This window comes from Heteronotia binoei, chromosome 12 (genome assembly GCF_032191835.1).
Source record: "Heteronotia binoei isolate CCM8104 ecotype False Entrance Well chromosome 12, APGP_CSIRO_Hbin_v1, whole genome shotgun sequence".
In the NCBI taxonomy this organism is placed as follows: domain Eukaryota; kingdom Metazoa; phylum Chordata; class Lepidosauria; order Squamata; family Gekkonidae; genus Heteronotia; species Heteronotia binoei.
In genome coordinates, this window is record NC_083234.1 from 7,959,803 (window position 1) to 7,981,565 (window position 21,763).

The 21,763-nt window shown below is 48.7% G+C and overlaps 1 protein-coding gene across 1 annotated transcript in view; it reads right to left on the bottom strand.

Moving 5' to 3' along the window:
• The window catches only part of SDHD (succinate dehydrogenase complex subunit D), a 27,350-nt gene continuing 5,587 nt past the window's right edge, over nt 1-21,763 (bottom strand). Inside the window, exons 2-4 of the mRNA XM_060251750.1 lie at nt 17,720-17,824; nt 15,860-16,004; nt 1-698 (exon numbers count right to left, since the gene is read on the bottom strand). Of these exons, the coding sequence (XP_060107733.1) occupies nt 533-698; nt 15,860-16,004; nt 17,720-17,824 (416 nt within the window). The 3' untranslated portion in view covers nt 1-532. The remainder of the gene's footprint in view (nt 699-15,859; nt 16,005-17,719; nt 17,825-21,763) is intronic.

Below are 21,763 nucleotides of genomic sequence, written 5' to 3' on the forward strand. Positions count from 1 at the left end.
TTTCGGGTGGTGTAAATTCTTTATTGTATACAGTTTAAAAACAAGCAAACGAAGAAGAAGAAAAAGGGTTCCCTTTTGCACAGCGACTGCTCAGGGCGCAGTCTGAGCCCAGGTCAACATGCTGCGTACACAATTCACTAAGCGCGACTTCAGGACTGAAGCACGAGACCAAAAAATATGACTATCAGTTAGGCTGCACAGGGGGACACCAGGCTGACACTGGACAGGGAAAGGCAAGTCGCAGAGAGCGAGAAAAGTTGACTTAAGCATCCTGTCGCCAGCAGCGCGCCCGTCCCCAATTCTAACCTCTTTCAGGTCTGATTCATTGCTTGGTGAGAGTCCCCGTATCTTTTTTTAGCAACTTCCAGCTGTTAAGCCACACCTGAAAGCCTCTCTTTCCCCACCCCCCCCACCCCCCATATTCTTGTGTGTGCGGTGCAGAGAGTTCTGCTGCTCTTTCTCCCTTATTCAACGACGAAGCCGAGGCAGCGGTGGACAATTGTTGCGTTTTGCCGCCGGTGGATGTCGCGTCTCAAAGCTTCCACAGCGTGGCCACGGCCTTGCAGATGCCCACGTCGTGGTAGTTGAAGTAGCAGAGGCCGGCAAAGGTGACGGCGGAGAGCACGTAGAGGCCGGCGCTGGCTAGCTTGATGGACGTCTCTCCGTGGACATAGTCGGTTACGACTTGGCCGAGGCCCCTGCGGTGGGGAGGAGATAAGGGGCGAGATGAAAACACCGACGACAGAAACCTTCCAGATCAGTCCCGCTTCTTTTCCAGGCTGGTTTCCCTAGGAACTCTGGACTGACCCAAATATCAATGTGACCTTTTGTGACTTCCACGTTGCTCAAGAAGGCGTTGGCAGCTTACACAGAAGAACCTCTTTCGTTCCCCCACATCCAGGGCAATTATTGTGCTTCTGGGAAAGCTGCCAGGGACTGTGTGATCCCTTGAAGGAGAAATGTCGACCCAGGAAATGTTCCTTTCAAGGGCAGATTTCATCTCCAGAGGAAGAGAAAAGGACGGAACAAGCTGGTTCTCTCGCAGTTGCAAACATGGGGAGGCAGGCTACAGGAAACAAGGCACAGATATGTGGCTTGCAATGTTCCCTCTAAGCTGCGGAGCCTTTTGAGCAAAAATTACACTTTGTGAGTTACTGGCATTAAAGTTGTGAGCTGCTGGTACTAAAGTTGTGAGCTGCTGGCATTAAAGTTGTGAAAGGGAAGGAAAGGTCCCCTGTGCAAGCACCGGTCGTTTCCGACTCTGGGGTGACTCTGCTTTCACAATGTTTTCACGGCAGACTTTTTACAGGGTGGTTTGACACTTTCCCCCCAGCAAGCTGGGTCCTCATTTTACCAACCTCAGAAGGATGGAAGGCCAAGTCAACCTCGAGCCAGCTACCTGAAAACCCAGCTTCCACCGGGGATCAAACTCGGGTCGTGAGCAGAGCTTAGGACGGCAGTACTGCAGCTTTCACACTCTGCGCCACGGGGCTCTTTAAAGTTGTGAGCAACTGCACAAATTAGCGTGCTCTGGGGCCATTTTTCCTGAGCTGAGACAAAAAATGTGTGAGCTGGAGGCTAAAAATCTGTGAGCTAGCTCACGCTAACTCAGCTTAGAGGGAACACTGGTGGCTTGGGAGAATTGTACTTGGTAATATCTGCACATTGGGGAGATGCCAAACGTGAAGTTATTGCAAAGTACAATTTATTTATTTGCTGGGACCCAAACTGGCTGACATTCTTTCCCTCTCCTCCATTTTATCCTCACCGCAACCCTGTGAGGTAGGCTACGCTGAGAGTGTGTGACTGGCCCAAGGTCCCCCCAGTGAGTTTCCGTGGCGGAGCAGGGATTCGAAACTGATTCTCCCAGATCCTAGCCCAGGGCTGGCCAAACTTGCTTAACGTAAGAGCCATATAGAATAAAGGTCAGATGTTTGAGAGCCGCAAGACATGAACGTCAGACGCTTGAGAGCCACAAGGCAGGCACCAAATAGATGGAGGGAGAGGCAGGTAGAAAGCAACTTTTAACTTTAAATGCATTCTCCAAGCCGCCAGCTGGCTTAGCTTGAAGAAGTAATTTAAAGAGACAAATGCCTTCTCCAAGCCACCTGATGGGGTGGTGGGGGCTTCAAGAGCCGCACAATATGTGTGGAAAAGTCACATGTGGCTCCCGAGCCACAGTTTGGCCACCCCTGTCCTAGCCTGACACCCTACCCCACGCCGGTTCTCACGCTGCCAACTCCCGCTCTCTCCAACACTGTTTGACTCCATCCACCTTCCCCAGGAGCCCAGGGAAGGAGGCACGGCTTTCCCTTCTCCGCTTTACCCTCACAACGATGTTGCGAGGTAGATCAGGTTGAGTCTTTGACTGACTTGAGGTCACCCAGCAAGCTCCTGTGGTGAGAGCAGGGATTCGAACCCGGGTCTCTTGGATCCCAGTCGGGCCCTCTGATCCTGGCACCGTGCTGACTCTCCCGAGTTTGGGCTTCTTTGTGAGTCAGCTATGCTAGAGCTGGAAAAATGAAACCACACAAGATTCTGGGGCTCAGGGTGAGCTGCTAGCCAAGGGGACCGAGTTGAAACAAGGAAGGTTAGATGCAGTCAAATGCCTAGAGCCAGGGGGTCAAACTCATTTGTTATGAGGGCTGGAGCTGACATAAATGAGACCTCAGGCAAATAAATATAGAAGACTCTGTGAGGGTTTTTACTAAGGCATATGATACCAAAGCAATTTTTACACAAAGTAATATTCAGTGGTATTCCAAAAATTCCCTTCTGCAAAAAATTTGCGCAATGTTCTCTCTTTGTTTGCAGAGCTACACAGCCCAAGAAATTCCAAAATGGTTACGGCTGCTTCCCAAAACAGCTGCGGCTGCACCAACACCAATTTGAAATGGACAATAGATTGGAGTTGGTACAAAGAAGAGGTCTTTATTTAAGGCTTGGCATTTTGCCTCTGAAACGACTCTGCTTGAAAGACTGATCGCTTTCTCCGATGCTTCCCACGGAGGGGGGGCGGGTCGACCCTGTGATAAAAAATGACTAGATTCTACCTGCTTTTCCTGACTCCCTCCTGTTCTTCTGCCGTGTCTCGGCCTGAGTATACCAGGGGTGGCCAACGGTAGCTCTCCAGATGTTTTTGCCTACAACTCCCATCAGCCCCAGCCACTGGCCATACTGGCTGGGGCTGATGGGAGTTGTAGGCAAAAAACATCTGGAGAGCTACCGTTGGCCACCCCTGGAGTATATGACTATAATTCCTATCTTCCCCTGAGGAACTGGTTTCCTCCCCTGATGTATCTGTCTCTGAATAAGTTTGCAAGGGATTAGTCCACGAGACCCTTTTTGGAATGGGAGAGGAATACCACCATTTATGCATATTTCCATTGGCATAGTCCCTATTATATTTTCAACGTTTATCTGATCTTAATTTGGCTTCAAACTCCTTCCCTTGTTTTTCCATTTCTCTTATTTTATTATCAAACGTGCTTAGGGTACATTGTTCTCTTAGGGAAGTAGCAACTGAATCTATGTCCTGTTTTAAAGTGGAACCCACCTCTTTAGCCGGTTTGGTGTAGTGGTTAAGTGTGCGGACTCTTATCTGGGAGAACCGGGTTTGATTCCCCACTCCTCCACTTGCACCTGCTAGCATGGCCTTGGGTCAGCCACGGCTCTGGCAGAGGTTGTCCTTGAAAGGGCAGCTGCTGTGAGAGCCCTCTCCAGCCCCACCCACCTCACAGGGTGTCTGTTGTGGGGGAGGAAGGTAAAGGATTGTGAGCCGCTCTGAGACTCTTCGGAGTGGAGGGCGGGATATAAATCCAATATCTTCATCTACCTCACAGGGTGTCTGTTGTGGGGGAGGAAGGTAAAGGATTGTGAGCCGCTCTGAGACTCTTCGGAGTGGAGGGCGGGATATAAATCCAATATCTTCATCTACCTCACAGGGTGTCTGTTGTGGGGGAGGAAGGTAAAGGATTGTGAGCCGCTCTGAGACTCTTCGGAGTGGAGGGCGGGATATAAATCCAATATCATCATCTTCTTCTTCTTCTTCTTCTTTTTACACTTTTTTTTTTATTACCAAGAGCATCAAATCCTCAGAACATTTATTTAGTATAGCTACCCAGTCTGACTTAAAGCTGTCATCGTTCCTAAACATGGCGGGAGGTTTGAAAATCCTTAAACCCTTAGGAATCATATTTGCCCTGCAATATTAACGTAGGAAAGTAGCATGAGACTGTGTTCTGATGAACTTTTTCTTTAAGGAAGCAAGATGCCTCCAGTTTTGGTCAGTATCTTTTTCTCTCATCTTGAATGTCCTCTAAGTTGGCACAAATAACAACTTTGTCCTTGGCCGTAAAAGCTAGTTTACCAGTTTGTGCCACAACTCTCAACACGTGTATGCCAAGATAGAGAGCTCACAGGTATAAATAGGCAAATAAACATAGAGCACTCTGTGAGGGTTTTTACTAAGGCATATAATACCAAAACAATTTTTATACTAAACAATATTCAGTGGTATTCCAAAAATTCCCTTCTACAAAAAAACTGTGCAATATTCTCTCTATGTTTGCAGAGCTACACAAAGTCCAAGAAATTCCAAAACTTTCTCCAGCAGAACACGGCACTTGAGCCCGAAAGATTCTACAAACCCTAATGATGTTACCGGCCGTGAAAACCTGAAATCTTTGATAAATTCCAAAATGCTTTCCCGTACGAGCCCCAGAGAGCACTGAGGTCAGTAGGAAAAAACAGACTGACTACCCCTGGGCCAAGAGAAGTTAAACTACAGAACACCCGCTCACGGGCCTTCTCGGCTGCGGCCCCATATCTCTGGAACCAACTTCCAGAGGAGGTGCGGGCCCTGCGGAACCTTGATCAGTTCCGCAGGGCCTGCAAGACCACTCTTTTTAAATTAGCTTTTATGAACAGCTGAAGTACAACTTTACAACGAAGAAAATCCGCCATTAGCACTAACTAGAATAGCGTCAATGATAATGTTATAGTTTGTTTTTAATTAATGTTCTACTGGTTTTTAAGGTTAAGTTAATGCTTAATTTAATGTTCTTAATGTAATGGTTTTAATTAATGCACCATTGGTTACTATGTTGTTTATTAATGTTTTATTTATTAATGTACCATTGGTCACTGTGTTGTTAGCCGCCCTAAGCCTGCTTCGGCGGGGGAGGGCGGGGTACAAATAAAATTTATTATTATTATTATTATTATTATTATTATTATTATTATTATTATTATTATTATTATTATTATTATTATTATTATTATTATTTCCAAGGCAGGTGTGGCTGCATCAGCTAAAGTTTGAAATGGACAACAGACTGGAGTTGGTACAAGGGAGAGGTCTTTATTTAATGCTTGGCATTTTATCTCTGAAACGACTCTGCTTGAAAGATTGATCGCTTTATCAAATGCCTCCCAAGTGCGTGTGTGTGTGGACGGGGTGGGTGGGTCGACCCTGTGATAAAAAAAATGACTAGATTCTACCTGCTTTTCCTGACTCCCTCCTGTTCTTCTGTTGGTGGTTTTCCTCACCCACTCCAAAAAGAGTCTCGTGGTCTAATCCCTTGCAAACTTATTCAGAGACAGATACATCAAAGGAGGAAACCAGCTCCTTAGGGGAAAACAGGAATCATAGTCGTATACTCAGACCGAGACACGGCTGAAGAACAGGAGGGAGCCAAGAAAAGCAGGTAGAATCTCGTCATTTTTTATCGCACGGTTGACCTCCCCCCACGCCACCCCAGGAGGCATCGGATAAAGCGATCAATCTTTCAAGCAGAATCGTTTCAGAGACAAAATGCCAGGCATTAAATGAAGACCTCTTCCTTGTACCAACTCCAGCCTATTGTCCATTTCAAATTGGTGTTGGTGCAGCCGCACCCGTTTTGGGAAGCGGCCGTATCCATTTTGGAATTTCTTGGGACTTTGTGTAGCTCCGCAAGCAGAGAGAGAACATTGCGCGATTTTTTTGTAGAAGGAAATTTTTGGAATACCACTGAATATTGTTTAGCATAAAAATTGTTTTGGCATTATATGCCTTAGTAAAAACCCTCACAGAGTGTTCTATATCTATTTGCCTATTTATACCTGTGAGCTCTCTGTCTTGACAGAAATGAGACCTTGTTAGGCCGGGCCTTGCGTGTCATAAAATGTAATGCCAGGTAGTGGAGATATAATCTTTATAAAGGACAGAGACAAACACCAAGATTTTCTAAATGCTTAAAATAAAACATGCTTAAACATTAGCACTTGTTGGCCTTAAGGGTGCTTTCTTGTATCTCTCCCATGTAATCCAGGGAACTCCGCAAAAGAAGCTCCAGCTCTTTCCTTCCTTCCCCAGGGGACCAGGAGAGAGAGGAGCCTCAGACAACAGAAGGAAGAGCGCCTTGGCACAGTAGCTCCGCTGTGCGATTGAGCCACCCTGGCAAAGCAAGCACTCCCTTCTCCCCTTCCTCTCCAAGGGAGGAGCCTCAGCCAATAGAGAACATAGAGGTTTTGCTCTGTAGCTCCTGTGCGATTGAGCAAGCCTGGCAAAGCAAGCTGTGACGCAGAAGGAAGCAAGAGAGAGGGAGAAGGAAGCAGATGACAGACAGTTGCCCGGGGGCCTGATAGGAGCCCTCTGGGGGCCTGATCCGGCCCCTGGGCTGCATGTTGGACACCCCTTGCTTAAGAGCAGCCAGTCTTACAGGACTGAGTTGTGTGTGTGTGTGTGTTGGGAGAGGGGAGGAAGAGAACAGCCTCAGCCTTCCTCAGCCTATGACTATTGGTTTTAAGTTACCGAGTGTTAGACACTATTGGGAAATCATGTCAGGAGACCCCTTCTCAGCTCTGAGGGAGCTCCTGAATGTTGGGAAACTTCTGTGCCTTTCACTTGGAAGCTTGTCCGGTATTATTTGCAGAAATGAGGAAATTGGGGCAACAAGAAAGGCAGCAGCAGAAAGGACCGCCCTGTTCCGACAACCAGTTCTCAAGTGGCCCTTTCTCTACTGACTCATTCCTGAGCCCAGCTGGGCAGGCCGTGGACTCATCTGTCACCGGCATCTTCAACAGCTCAACTCCCGCTTCTGGTGGGGAAAGTCCCTGGCTCAAACCCCGCAAGCACCACAAATCTAGAGGGTGACGAAATGACAACACGGGAGGCCATTCAAAGCAAACAATAGGGAAGTTACGCAAGAGCAGCTGGAGGAATTCCTGAGCTGGAGTTTAGAAACGGAAGATGCAACAGAGTGCTTTGGGCCCCAAGTGTCAGAGGCCAAAATGCGGCTGAGAGCAGACGCAGAGCATGCAAGAGGTGATCCCCGCAGGAATCCGCAGGGATTACAAGAAGGCGTGGATCCTCCCGAGGGATTGAAATTTGAAACTAAACTGCTAGCGGTCAGTGGCAGGCCCAAACTTTAAAACTGCCAGCTGCGCAAGACTGTAGATTCTCAGCATCATTACTGAAAAGGAAAGGTCCCCTGTGCAAGCACCAGTCGTTTTTGACTCTGGGGTGATGTTGCTTTCACAACGTTTTCACAACAGACTTTTTACGGGGTGGTTTGCCATTGCCTCCTCCAGTCATCTACACTGGGGACTCATTTGATTGACCTCGTAAGGACAGAAGGCTGAGTCAACCTGGATTCGGTTCCCTGAACCAGCTTCTGCTGGGATCGAACTCAGGTCGTTAGCAGAGGACTCCAACTGCAGTACTGCAGCTTTACCACTCTGCGCCACGGGGCTCTTAAAGGAAAGGTCCCCTGTGCAAGCACCAGTTGTTTCCGACACCGGGGTGACGTTGCTTTCACGTTCTCACAGCAGACTTTTTACCATGGGATGGTTTGCCATTGCCTTCCCCAGTCATCTACACCAGGGGTCCTCAACCTTTTTAAATAGGGGGCCAGTTCACTGTCCCTCAGACTGTTGGAGGGCCGGACTGCCGTTACTGTACAAGGCCGCGGGCCGTCAGTTCTCCGTCTTCTGCATCTCTCTCCCTTCCCCACACCACACACCCTGGCCTGGGAACTCACCTCACCTCGGTATCACCTCACACTCTGTCTCCGCCGCCTCAGCCCAGTGCCGGAAGTGTGCGTTGCTAACGCAAGTTTAGGTCGAACGTCACTTCCGGTCTGATTTTGCCATAACCCGGCGGGCCGCATAAACGTCCTCAGCGGGCCGCATCTGGCCCGCGGGCCGTAGGTTGAGGACCCCTGATCTACACTTTCCCCCCAGCAAGCTGGGGACTCATTTTACCGACCTTGGAAGGATGGAAGGCTGAGTCAACCTTGGGCCGGCTACCTGAACCAGCTTTTGCCGGAATCGAACTCAGGTCGTGAGCGGAGAGTTCAGACCACAGCACTCCAGTACTGCCGCTTTACCACTCTGCGCCACGGGGCCGCTTTCGTTACTGAAAGGCTAGATCCAATCGAGCCTGGATTCTCGGCAACAAACGCAAGCCTTTACTGGCATATATCGGATTATAAATAAGGCAAAGAAGAGATACAGAAAAAACAAAATAAACCAGTCATACACAGCTATACATTGGGCCATCGATCCTTGATTGCCAGACTCAAGAATAAAGCAACCTTTTCAGTTCCTGCAGATGACAAAGCGTTCAGAAGACGGCAGACGTTAGCCGCATCTGAGCATTTTGTCATATTGAGCAGAACTGGGTCTAGAAACCTCAAGCGTATGGTTTCATATCAGGAGCCTGAATTCTCCCTAGCAGCTGAAATGACTAAACTGAGGCTGCCGTACTTTGGTCACATCGTGAGAAGACAAGAGTCCCTGGAGAAGACAATCGTGCTAGGGAAAGTTAAGAAGGAGCAGGAAAAGAGGAAGAGCCAACCTGAGACAAGTTGCAATCCCACACATTAAATAATGCGCTTTTACTGCACTAGATCCAATCAAGCCTGCATTCTCGGCAACAAATGCAAGCCTTTATTGGCATATATCGGATTATAAATAAGGCAAAAAAGAGATAGACAAATAACAAAATAAATGAGTCATACACAGCTATACATTGGGCCATCGATCCTCGATTACTAGACTCAAGAATAAAGCAACCTTTTCAGTTCCTGCAGATGACAAAGCGTCCAACTCAACTGCGGATGCCAGCCCTTTCCCTACCACAAGCACCTTTCAGTGCAGATTCTGGCTGCTCCACCCCCAAGGCTGCTTTTCAGCAGGGGATATTTGGACTCCCACTTCCAAGTTGGCCTGGGGCTCTCTTGGCACAGGGCTCCCCCCCTCCTCTTCTCACACAATCATAGAGCATTCTCTAAGGCATTCTCTAAGGCGGTGGCCCCAAACCCTGTTGGCACAAGAGGCTGGTTTTGTGGAAGACAATTTTTCCATGGACCAGCAGGGAGGGGAGGGGGCAATAGTTTTTGGATGATACAGTTGTGCACTTTATTTTGGTGCAGGGGTGAAGTGTGCAGACTCTTATCTGGGAGAACCGGGTTTGATTCCCCACTCCTCCACTTGCAGCTGCTGGAATGGCCTTGGGTCAGCCAGAGCTCTCTTATCTGGGAGAACCGGGTTTGATTCCCCACTCCTCCACTTGCAGCTGCTGGAATGGCCTTGGGTCAGCCAGAGCTCTCTATCTGGGAGAACCGGGTTTGATTCCCCACTCCTCCACTTGCAGCTGCTGGGATGGCCTTGGGTCAGCCAGAGCTCTCTTATTTGGGAGAACCGGGTTTGATTTCCCCACTCCTCCACTTGCACCTGCAGGAATGGCCTTGGGTCAGTCATAGCTCTCGCAGAGCTGTCCTTGAAAGGGCGGCTTCTGGGGGAGCTCTCTCAGCGCCACCCACCTCACAGGGTGTCCGTTCGCTCACAGGGTGTTCCCATCTCCACAACAGAAACCCTGGGAGGTCGGTGGGGCCGAGGCAGCTCTCAGAGAACGGTGACTGATCCAAGATCACCCAGCAGCTGCATGTAAAGGAGAAGTGGGGAATCAAACCCGCTTTCCCCAGATTAGAGTTTGCCGCTCTTCGCCCCTACGCCGCAGTGGCCCAACTGAGAAGGAGCCAAGGATTTCCCCAAAATTCTCACACCTGGTGAAATCAGCCTGGGGCAAAGGGAGAGGATGTGGCTATGAGCAAAAGCAGCGGGGAAATCCCCACTTTAAAAAAAATCCCACCTCCACCACATCACTCAGGAGCCTTCGGGGAACCAGAGCGCTCCAACTCCCCCTTCGGCCCCACCGCAGCCCCAGGAAGATGATGTCAGCCCCACCTGGGAGCCAGTTTGGTATAGCGGTTGAGTGCGTGGACTCTTATCCATTGGCCTTATCATCATCATCTTCTTCTTCTTCCCTTTGCTGGACCGCCATAAAGATTTCTGATAGGATGCCTTGGAAAGCACTACAGATATTTGAACCGTGCCAAATAATGGGTTAACTATTACGTTACATTAGAAAAGTTTTGACTCAGCTTGGGGGAAGTTGGCCTCCTCCGCCCTGGGGGTGCTTTAGTTCTGGGGGCTGCCCTATATCTTTTGTGTGGGCCCAGCTCTGCCCACCTTCTCCCGTCTCTCCCACAGTCTCTCTTGTCAATTGGCAGATTCCTGTTTTATAGAGATGCCACAGGTCTGGTATGCCAGGGGAAAGGGTCTCACTTTCCGACCAGGACAGGGTCTCGGTGGTACTTCTCCGCAGCTCTATGACACACGGGAACATTTCAAGACGGGGAAGCAGGAGAGGACCTTTCGGAATGAAGGTCTCAGGAAAAAGCCAAAACACATTCCAACGACTCATCCCTTTGCTGGGGTGATGCAAGTGTTGAAGTCATCTACCAGGTGAGAGGACAGGGCCTGGCAAGGAACGCATTGCAGAAATGGCAATCTTTCAAGGAGGGGGAAACGCGCATGCAAAATCTGAAGGCAGAGATGTGCACAGAGGCGCTCCTAGGCGAATATGGGAAGCCTCCAAGACAGGATGAAAGAAGAAGATATTGAATTTATATCCCGCCCTCCACTCTGAAGAGTCTCAGAGCGGCTCACAATCTCCTTTACCTTCCTCCCCCACAACAAACACCCTGTGAGGTGGGTGGGGCTGGAGAGGGCTCTCACAGCAGCTGCCCTTTCAAGGACAACCTCTGCCAGAGCTATGGCTGACCCAAGGCCATGCTAGCAGGTGCAAGTGGAGGAGTGGGGAATCAAACCCGGTTCTCCCAGATAAGAGTCCGCATACTTAACCATTACACCAAACTGGATCTCTTGTGGTGGGGCTGAGAGAGCTCTCGCAGCAGCTGCCCTTTCAAGGACAACCTCTGCCAGAGCTATGGCTGACCCAAGGCCAGCAGGTACAAGTGGAGGAGTGGGGAATCAAACCCGGTTCTCCCAGATAAGAGAGCTATGGCTGACCCAAGGCCATTCCAGCAGCTGCGAGCCGAGGAGTGGGGAATCAAACCTGGTTCTCCCAGATAAGAGTCCGCACACTTAACCACTACACCAAACTTGCTCTCCACACCAAACTTGCTCTCCGCAAGAGGAAGAGGAGTAGGAGATGGGATTTCTACCTGCCCTTCACCCAGAGACTTAGAGGGGCTTACAAACTCCTTTTCTTCCTCTCCCCACAACAGACACCCTGGGAGGCGGGGGAGGGGGGGGCTCAGGAAGCTCTTTTGATAATTGCTGTTGAGACGACAGCAGTGAGAGAGCTGTGAATGGCCCAAGGTCACACCAGCAACTGCATGCGAAGGAGGAGCGGGAAATCAAGTCCAGCTCTCTCAGATTAGAGTCGGCGCACTTCACCACTGCTTTGGGGAGGGACAGTGGTAAAGCATCTGCTTGGTAAGCAGAAGGTCCCAAGTTCAATCCCCGGCATCTCCAACTCAAAAGGGTCCAGGCAAATAGGCATGAGAAACCTCAGCTTGAGACCCTGGAGAGCCGCTGCCAGTCTGAGTAGACCAGACTGACTTTGATGGACCCAGGAGGGTCTGATTTAGTATAAGGCAGCTTCATCTGTTCACTACGCCGAACTGCCCCTCCTCGAGAGCTAGGAGGGCTTGACGGCACATGAGAGCATCCGAGGGAGGCCAAGCGCCACCGGAGCCACCCAAATCCAACTCCTGACCTTGAGAAGAGGTCCAAAGAGTACAACAAATCGCCAAGCGTGTCAACGGCCTCCTTCAGAGCTCTTGCAGAAATGAAGACAGCAATTCGCCGGCTTTGCCCTGTATTTGTGGTCCTTTCTGGAACAGGATCCACACACAACATACGAACTTGGTGAAGCGGCATCAGCGTGACGCTCCCGAGGAGAGAAAGGTGACGTGTCTCAGAGATCTGCTTGGCCTGCGGTTTAAGCCTCACCGTAACTCTTCGGAAAGCTACACTGCCTACCACAGCAAAAGCTATCAGCAGAGCTGGAAGACTGAGCTACGTATTTTGGTACGATGGGCACTGGCAAGGAAAAGCCCATTTAATCTATAAAAAGGTCAAGGTAGTCCCCTGTGCAAGCACCAGTCGTTTCTGACTCTGGGGTGACGTCGCGTCATGACGTTTTCACAGCAGACTTTTTACAGGGTGGTTTGCCATTGCCTTCCCCAGTTCTCTACGCTTTCCTTCCGGCAAGCCGGGTACTCATTTGACTGACCTCGGAAGGATGGAAGGCTGTCAACCTCGAGCCAGCGACCTGAACCCAGCTTCCACTGGGATTGAACTCAGGTCGTGAGCAGAGCTTAGGACTGAAGTATTAGCAGCTTTAACACGCTGTGCTACAGAGCTCTTATTTAATCTATATTGCATTAAATATGTCTCTTTGACAACACTGAGCCATATCGTAAGTATACAGTGCTGTCCAGTCACTGCCGACTTGTGGCAATCCCCTCACGGAGAGCCAGTTTGGTGTAGTAGTGAAGTGTGCGGACTCTTATCTGGGAGAACCGGGTTTGATTTCCCACTCCTCCACTTGCACCTGCTGGAATGGCCTTGGGTCAGCCATAGCTCTCGCAGAGATGTCCTTGAAAGGGCAGCTTCTGGGAGAGTCCTCTCAGCCCCACCCACCTCGCAGGGTGTCTGTTGTGGGGGAGGAAGGTAAAGGAGATTGTGAGCCGCTCTGAGACTCTTCGGAGTGGAGGGCGGGATATAAATCCCATATCTTCATCTACCTCACAGGGTGTCTGTTGTGGGGGAGGAAGGGAAAGGAGATTGTGAGCCGCTCTCAGACTCTTCGGAGTGGAGGGCGGGATATAAATCCAATATCTTCATCTACCTCACAGGGTGTCTGTTGTGGGGGAGGAAGGGAAAGGAGATTGTGAGCCGCTCTGAGACTCTTCGGAGTGGGGGGCGGGATATAAATCCACAATCATCATCTTCTTTTCAAGGGAAGTGGCAAACAGAAGTGCCTCTGCGTAGCTATACCCTGGACTTCCTTGGGGGTCTCCCATCCAAATACTAGCTGGGGCAGCCCTGCTTAGTTTCTGAGATCTGATGAAATGCGACTAGCCGTGGGCATCCAGGTCGGGGGCAGAGGAAGAATAACTTTTTAAAGGACTGATTTTTCGCACTGCTCATGAAAGGGAAGTCAATGAGTGGACACAACTGCGGTTCTTTCCCCCGTTTATAAGGAGAAACAAAAAAAAAATCAAAGCTTCCAAGTTTTCCAGTGCTCTTTGCCAAGCTGGGAAACGGGAAGGAAGGAGAGAATGCTCGATCTCATTTAAAACAAAAAAGTCTCGCAGCGCTCAGAAGCTTGCTCGCTCCTGCCCGACGTTTTGGTTCACTCTAATAAAAAAAAAAATGACATTTGGTTGGTGTTGCATTGTTTCTAGACAGACACAGACATCTACAGTTTTGTGCCCTCTGATCATGCTATAAACATGCCCACTTGCCTGCCCACCAGGGGTTTGGAAAGTGTTTCAATTTTAAAACCGGAAGGCTACCTTAAGGAGCTAATTGAGTATTTTAAGTACCACACTGCCCTCTAGTGTTGAGCTAAAGCATCAACATGTAAGAACATAAGAGAAGCCGTATCAGATCAGGCCAATGGCCCATCCAGTCCAACACACTGTGTCACACAGTGACCAAAAAACCCAAGTGCCATCCGGAGATCCACCAGTGGGGCCAGGATCCTCCCACTGTGTCCCCCCCAAGCACCAAGAATACAAAGCATCACTGCCCCAGACATAAGAACATAAGAGAAGCCATGTTGGATCAGGCCAATGGCCCATCCAGTCCAAAACTCTGTGTCACACAGTGGCCAAAAAACCCAAGTGCCATCAGGAGATCCACCAGTGGGGCTAGAAGCCCTGCCACTGTGCCCCCCGCCCCCCAAAAGCACAAGAATACAGAGCATCACTGTCCCAGACAGAGAGTTCCAACAATACGCTGTGGCTAATAGCCACTGATGGACCTCTGGCTCCACATGCTTATTCAATCCCCTCTTGAAGCTGGCTATGCTTGTAGCCACCACCACCTCCTGTGGCGGGGAATTCCACATGTTAATCACCCTTTGGGTGAAGGACTTCCTTTTATCAGTTCTAACCCAACTGAAAAGACACAATTCTGCTTTCCTGAAAAGTTTCAGAGGGCACCCGGGTAGATCTGCAGTAGAACAGCCAAATTTTAGTTTGGAAGCATCTCAAGGACCTACAAGATTTTCAAGCTATAAACTTTGAAGAGTCAAAGCTCCCTTTTTGTCAGACACCTTGGATGAAGGGAGCTTAGACTCTCAAAAGCTTTTGCCCTGCGCATTTTGTTGGTCTCGAAGGCACGACTGGACTCAAACCTAATTTCCCTTTTGTGTTTTCATTTCATGGGTGGAGAAACCAAAAGCTTCTTGAAGGTGCCTTTGGTTGTGGATCTGGCAAATGCATCTAAACCACAAGGCTAACAAGAAGGCAAAATGATTTATACAGCAGGAAACTCTTACTACTTACGATGGAATGAACAAAACAACCAAACCAAAAGCACCTGAGAAGAGGGATCATTGTAAGAACTGCTTCACAGAATCAGACCAACGTCTCTCTACTTAGCCTTGTTTCTGTCTCTTACAAGGGAAGCTCATAAGCACAGAAGATGATGATGATGATGATGATATTGGATTTATATCCCGTCCTCCACTCTGAAGAGTCTCAGAGCGGCTCATAATCTCCTTTACCTTCCTTCCCCACAACAGACACCCTGTGAGGTTGGTGGGGATGGAGAGGGCTCTCACAGCAGCTGCCCTTTCAAGGACAACCTCTGCCAAAGCTATGGCTGACCCAAGGCCATTTTAGCAGGTACAAGTGGAGGAGTGGGGAATCAAACCCGGTTCTCCCAGATAAGAGTCCGCATACTTAACCACTACACCAAACTGGCTCCCCCAGAATGAAAGATGAAAACAACTCCCCCTGCCTTGCAACGGCTCTCCAACACACAAGTATTCCCAAGTACACTGCTCTAGCATGTGGAGGTTCCATTCTCAGGCACAGCTTCTTTGACACTGACCAGATCTTTCAACTGGAGACGCCGGGGATCGAACTTGAAACTTTCTGCATGCCAAGCAGATGCTCTACCACTGAGCCACTGCCTTCCCCTATCTTTCAAAGGAATCAACCTTCTTCCTGTTGGCTTTCTCGGCCCTCCCGTATTCCTAACAAAATCTCAGAAGTGCTTCAAACGGGTTTAAATATCGGCACACGTTGATCGTGGCTTTAATGGCAATTTGGTTAGCTAGCTCGATTTCGGTTGCTTTGTTCTTGGTGGCTATTTATTTAGGATTCTTTTGGCTACGTTAAGCTCCTCCCCACTTTTCCTGTATAATATTCTTCTTAATTTTTTTTTTTTAAGACCCGAAGCAAGCAAACCAGGATCTCGGCTACAGGCCTGAGCTGTGAGCAAGACCCACCTCCACCATCTTTGGCTGCCCTTGTTTGCTTACCAGTGGCCGTGGAGTGTGAGCGCCGCAGCTAGAGAGTAGTCCACGGCCGGTCCAGGGTACAGGTAGGCCGCAGGAAGGAGGCCGAGCAAGAAGACGCTGACTGCTCGCTCGGCTGTCCAGTGTAGAGAGGCTGCCTTGGAACCTGCTATAAAGAGAAGATGCTCTGTTAACTTCCAGTCACTACCTGCTTATGCTTCTTGAGGAATGCTACTTTTAAGGGTTCACGTTTAAGGGTTCAATTGTTCAGGGTGGTGAGAACAATTGTGAGGCACTCCAAAGGGATCTGTTGAGGCCGGGTGTGTGGGCGTCAACGTGGCAGATGCGGTTCAATGCGGCCAACTGCAAAGTAATGCACATTGGGGCCAAGAATCCCAGCTACAAATACAAGCTGATGGGGTGTGAACTGGCAGAGACTGACCAAGAGAGAGATCTTGGGGTCGTGGTAGAGAACTCACTGAAAATGTCAAGACGGCGTGCGACTGCAATAAAAAAGGCCAACGCCATGCTGGGAAGTATTAGGAAGGGAATTGAAAACAAATCAGCCAGTATCATAATGCCCCTGTATAAATCGATGGTGCGGTCTCATTTGGAGTACTGTGTACAATTCTAGTCACAGCACCTCAGAAAGGATATTATAGCACTGGAAAAAGTGCAGAAAAGGGCAACTAGAATGATTAAAGGGTTGGAACACTTTTCCTATGAAGAAAGGTTAAAACGCTTGGGGCTCTTTTGCTTGGAGAAACGTCGACTGCGGGGTGACATGATAGAGGTTTACAAGATTACGCATGGGATGGAGAAAGTAGAGAAAGAAGTACTTTTCTCCTCTTCTCACGATACAAGAACTCGTGGGCATTCAATGAAATTGCTGAGCAGTCAGGTTAAAACGGATAAAAGGAAGTCCTTCTTCACTCAAAGGGTGATTAACATGTGGAATTCACTGCCCCTTACAGCTCCTGGAATGGCCTTGGGTCAGCCATAGCCCTGGCAGAGGTTGTCCTTGAAAGGGCAGCTGCTGTGAGAGCCCTCTCCAGCCCCACCCACCTCACAGGGTGTCTGTTGTGGGGGAGGAAGGCAAAGAAGATTGTGAGCCACCCTGAGACTCTTCGGAGTGGAGGGCGGGATATAAATCCAATATCTTCTTCTTCTAGGTATTCATCAAAAGCAGTTGTGGCCAAACTTGCATAACGCAAGAGGCACACAGAATAAACATCAGATGTCTGAGACCCACAAGACAGGAATTGTCAGGTATTTGAGAACTGCAAAGCAGACAGGAAGGATGGAAAGAAAGCAACTTTAACTTTAAATGCACCCTCCAAGCCCCCAGCTGGCCTGGCTTGGAGAAGTGATTTAAAGAGACAAATGCCTTCTCCAAGCTGGCCAACGGGGCGGTGGGGGCTTCAAGAGCCACACAATATGTGTGAAGGAGCCACGTGTGGCTCCCGAGACACAGTTTGGCCATCCTAATCTAAAGACTAATGCATTATCAAAACAAACAAACTTCAAGAAAATACTGGGATAAAGTCTAAAACGACAAAAACTGTAAATGTCCTTTAACTGAGATGAATCCCATACCTTTATTTTGCTACAGGTGGTATTTTTGTTTGGCATGTTTGTTTTGCAATGAACATGTTTTGGTAGCTGACCACTTGTCCCTAAGGAAAATCACATAAGGATCCAACCCACAACCAGCACAAATTGTAAATATGATCTCGATCTCATAGCCACTCAGAAACCAGGGAGAGCACTCTGCGTTGTTTCTGCCACACAGAAGCCTAATGCATGTACAAACAATTCTGGTGACTCCAGCAGATTGGCACAGGCCCGTGAAATGAGAACATGAGATAAACTCAGGAAACTTACCTAAACTTCTTGGGGATGTGTGGATTCTGCATAACAGAGGGCGGCGTTCCTCAAATGCTGAGCAGGCAATGGCTGATCTGGCCAGAAGAGCCTTATTCAGGAGAACTGTGTAGAGAACGGATGCATACGTCACACATGGAACACTGGCGCACTGAATTCCCAATTCCAATCAACGCATTCACAGTGCTAGAAGCGCCACCAATATCAAGGTTAAGGAAAGGACTTTGGAAGAAAACGTACAAGGCCCTTAGGAACAAAGAAAGTATAGATAACATTGCTCAGCCCCAGACTGAATGCCAGTATCTTCTACCTCAAATACGCGCCATAAGTTCAAGAAGGTGAAGTGCCATCTAAGGACCACCTGATATGAAACATGAAAGAGAGGCCCTTGGGTTTCCATGGTCATACTTGAGTGAAACAGCCTACAAATCAAAGCGGGTGGGATCCTTAACGAAGTTGACTACGTCTCTGCAAGAGAGAGACCGGTTGACCAAAAAGCGCTAATGCTTTAAGCATGTTTTATGTTTTTAAAAAATCTTTGTGTTTGTCTGAATTCGATGAGATTCGATGACATTGCTGAGCAGTCGAGTTAAAACAGATAAAAGGAAGTCCTTCTTCACCCAAAGGATGATTAACATGTGGAATTCACTGCCACAGGAGGTGGTGGCGGCGGCTACAAGCATAGCCAGCTTCAAGAGGGGATTGGATCAATATCTGGAGCAGAGGTCCATCAGTGGCTATTAGCCATGGGGTGTGTGTGTGTATATATATAATTTTTTTGGCCACTGTGTGACACAGAGTGTTGGACTGGATGGGCCATTGGTCTGATCCAAGATGGCTTCTCTGATGTTCTTATGTGACACAGAGTATTGGACTGGATGACCCATTGGCCTGATCCAACATGGCTTCTCTTATGTTCTTATGTGACCCAGAGTGTTGGACTGGATGGGCCATTGGCCTGATCCAACATTGCTTCTCTGATGTTCTTATGTGACACAGAGTGTTGGACTGGATGGGCCATTGGTCTGATCCAACATGGCTTCTCTGATGTTCTTATGTGACACAGAGTGTTGGACTGGATGGGCCATTGGCCTGATCCAACATGGTTTCTCTTATGTTCTTATGTGACCCAGAGTGTTGGACTGGATGGGCCATTGGCCTGATCCAACATTGCTTCTCTGATGTTCTTATGTGACACAGAGTGTTGGACTGGATGGGCCATTGGCCTGATCCAACATTGCTTCTCTTATGTTCTTATGTGACACAGAGTGTTGGACTGGATGGGCCATTGGCCTGATCCAACATGGCTTCTCTTATGTTCTTATGTGACACAGAGTGTTGGACTGGAGGGGCCATTGGCCTGATCCAACATGGCTTCTCTGATGTTCTTATGTGACACAGAGTGTTGGACTGGATGGGCCATTGGTCTGATCCAACAGGGCTTCTCTTATGTTCTTATGTGACACAGAGTGTTGGACTGGATGGGCCACTGGCCTGATCCAACATGGCTTCTCTGATGTTCTTCTGTGACATAGAGTGTTGGACTGGATGGGCCACTGGCCTGATCCAACATGGCTTCTCTTATGTTCTTATGTCTGTGTCCTTTATAAAGTTTATATCTCTGCTCCCTGGCATAACATTTCATGACTCACATAGCCCGGCCCGACAAATCTCATTTATGTCTGGCCCTCGTAACAAATGAGTTCCAGACCCCTGCACTATACCATGCTGGCTCTCATGACTGTAGTGTGGCAATCCTGTTCATAAGCAGATGACTCTTGCATGCAACTAGGACAATGCCTGCTTGTCAACGATTATACATGCTTCTAACTGGTTACTGGATGTTATCCTCTCGTTCTTTGCAAAGAAGTTTCCACAGGCATTTATTGCCCTTCTCCACACAATGCTGCCTGTTGTTTGCACACAAACACCAGATGATGCTTCACGCTGCCAGAAAAGGGAAGGGGGAGGGAAACTGGTCTCTGTCCCTGACGGGCAACACAACAGCCCTCCCAAAGCATTCACTGATAAAGCTGCGGTATGTTCCCTGCCTTATAAATTAAATCAAAAAATGCAAGCTAGTGACCAATTTACTAAGTATATAGAAACCAGTCCAAATGTCCAAAACATGTACATTCAAGTGCCAAAGTAGTGCCGTGACAAGCCAATTGATTAAGAACTTGTTTCTTTCCAGTCTTCATCAGACCTGGGACCAATATTGATTCAAGGATATAGATTCTTTACACAATTTTCAAAAAAAGAGGGACGCAGAGCGTCTCCAGCAGCAATTTCACATCAGCTACAGCTCAGTATGAGGTTTCTTGAGCGTACTGAGCTATAGTCAATGTGAAATTGCTGGAGACGCTCTGCGTCCCTCTTTTTTGAAAATTGTGTAAAGAATCTATATCCTTGAATCAATATTGGTCCCAGGTCCGACCAAGACTGGAAAGAAACAAGTTCTTAATCGATTGGCTTGTCACCACACTACTTTGGGACTTGAATGTACATGTTTTGGACATTTGGACTGGTTTCTATACACTTCTTAGTAAACTGGTCACTAGCTTGCATTTTTTTGTTGTGTTATCCATTATAGTGACCTCTCTCAGATTGTATTCTATGATAAATTAAATCTACAGTAACGAGGGGGAAAAAAAGGCTGAGGAAAAGGAATTCACAGAACCACTATCCTTTTGTGATTCACCTAGATATACAGAAACACCAATTGGCAGAGGACTTTATTGCCTTTCACGGCTATCCAGACCAAATGGCCAAGGCACGCTGGTTCACCATGCGATCAGTCTGCAGACTTAATCAACAAACTGCTTGCATTTCCAGCCAGCAACACCTGATCCCCTCGTCTGATGAAGTGTGCTTAAGAGAGCACACGAAAGCTTACGTTCAGAATAAAACTTGGTTGGTCTTAAAGGTGCCACTTGACTCCTGCTTTGTTCATTCTCAAGACTAATAAATGCAAATCGTTTACAGTGAGAAAGAGTCTATGCCGGATGTTCCGGCTGCGGAAGGGCGGGGAGAAGCTTCAGGAGAAGGAGAATAAGAGTCACCTTCAAAAGGACAAAGCTGCCCCTCCACATAGTAGGCAAGCCCTTAGCTCTAAACTAAATAAAGCTCCCACCCCACCCCTGGTGATGGAGAAAAGTAAAGCTTCTGAACCCTGCAGAAAGCGCAGTGGGGGGAAACGACAATCAGGACACTTCCTTTCCCCACTCAAATACCCCTCCACATCCACTGATTAAAGCAGGGGTGGGGAACCTCCATCCCGAGGGCCGTATGCAGCCCTCAAGGTCACTCGGTGTGGCCCTGGACTGAACTGAGCCATGTGGCAGCCTCCCTGGGGCCTGGCTGGCCAGCGAGGATCGTGGGGCCTAGCTGCGCTGTGCAGCAGCCTCCCCAGGGCCAGGCAGGGATCACAGGGCCCAGATGTACTGTGCGGCAGCCTCCCCGGGGCCTGGCTGGCCGGCCAGAACTGCTGCAGGGCCTGGAAAAGTTACTGTCACAGTTCAGTTTGCACTTGATTATCCCAGAGGGTGTGGCCTAACATGCTAATGAGTGGGTGACCTTATATGCTGATATTAGGGGGTGTGGTCTAATATGCTGCTGAGTTCCTGCTGGGCTTTTTCTACAAAAAAAGCCCTGGACCTCTGCATTTGCCTAGGGCGGTGGGCCGGGTGTGTGTGTGCATGTATGCCAGATTAGGCTCTCCCCATATGACTTCAAATCGAAAACCAATTATTTGCATTCATCTTGCAGGCCTGAAACACTCTCCCTTGGCGGAGCGCTGTTTTTTAAGTTGCTAATTTTTTTTATGGCCCACGAAAGATGTTATAAATAACCCTACGGCCCTTGGCAGAAGAAAGGTTCCCCACCCCTGGATTAAGGTTCTCCCAAATATCAGAGGGAAGGAGAGTGTGCTTAAAGGCAAGGGCAAAGAGCCTCGAGGTGTCCTAGAGGCAAACGCACGGGGCGGGAGGGGAGTCAGCAGGGCTTTCCTGGGCAAGAAGCTGGTTTGGATCTGCTCATCCCAGG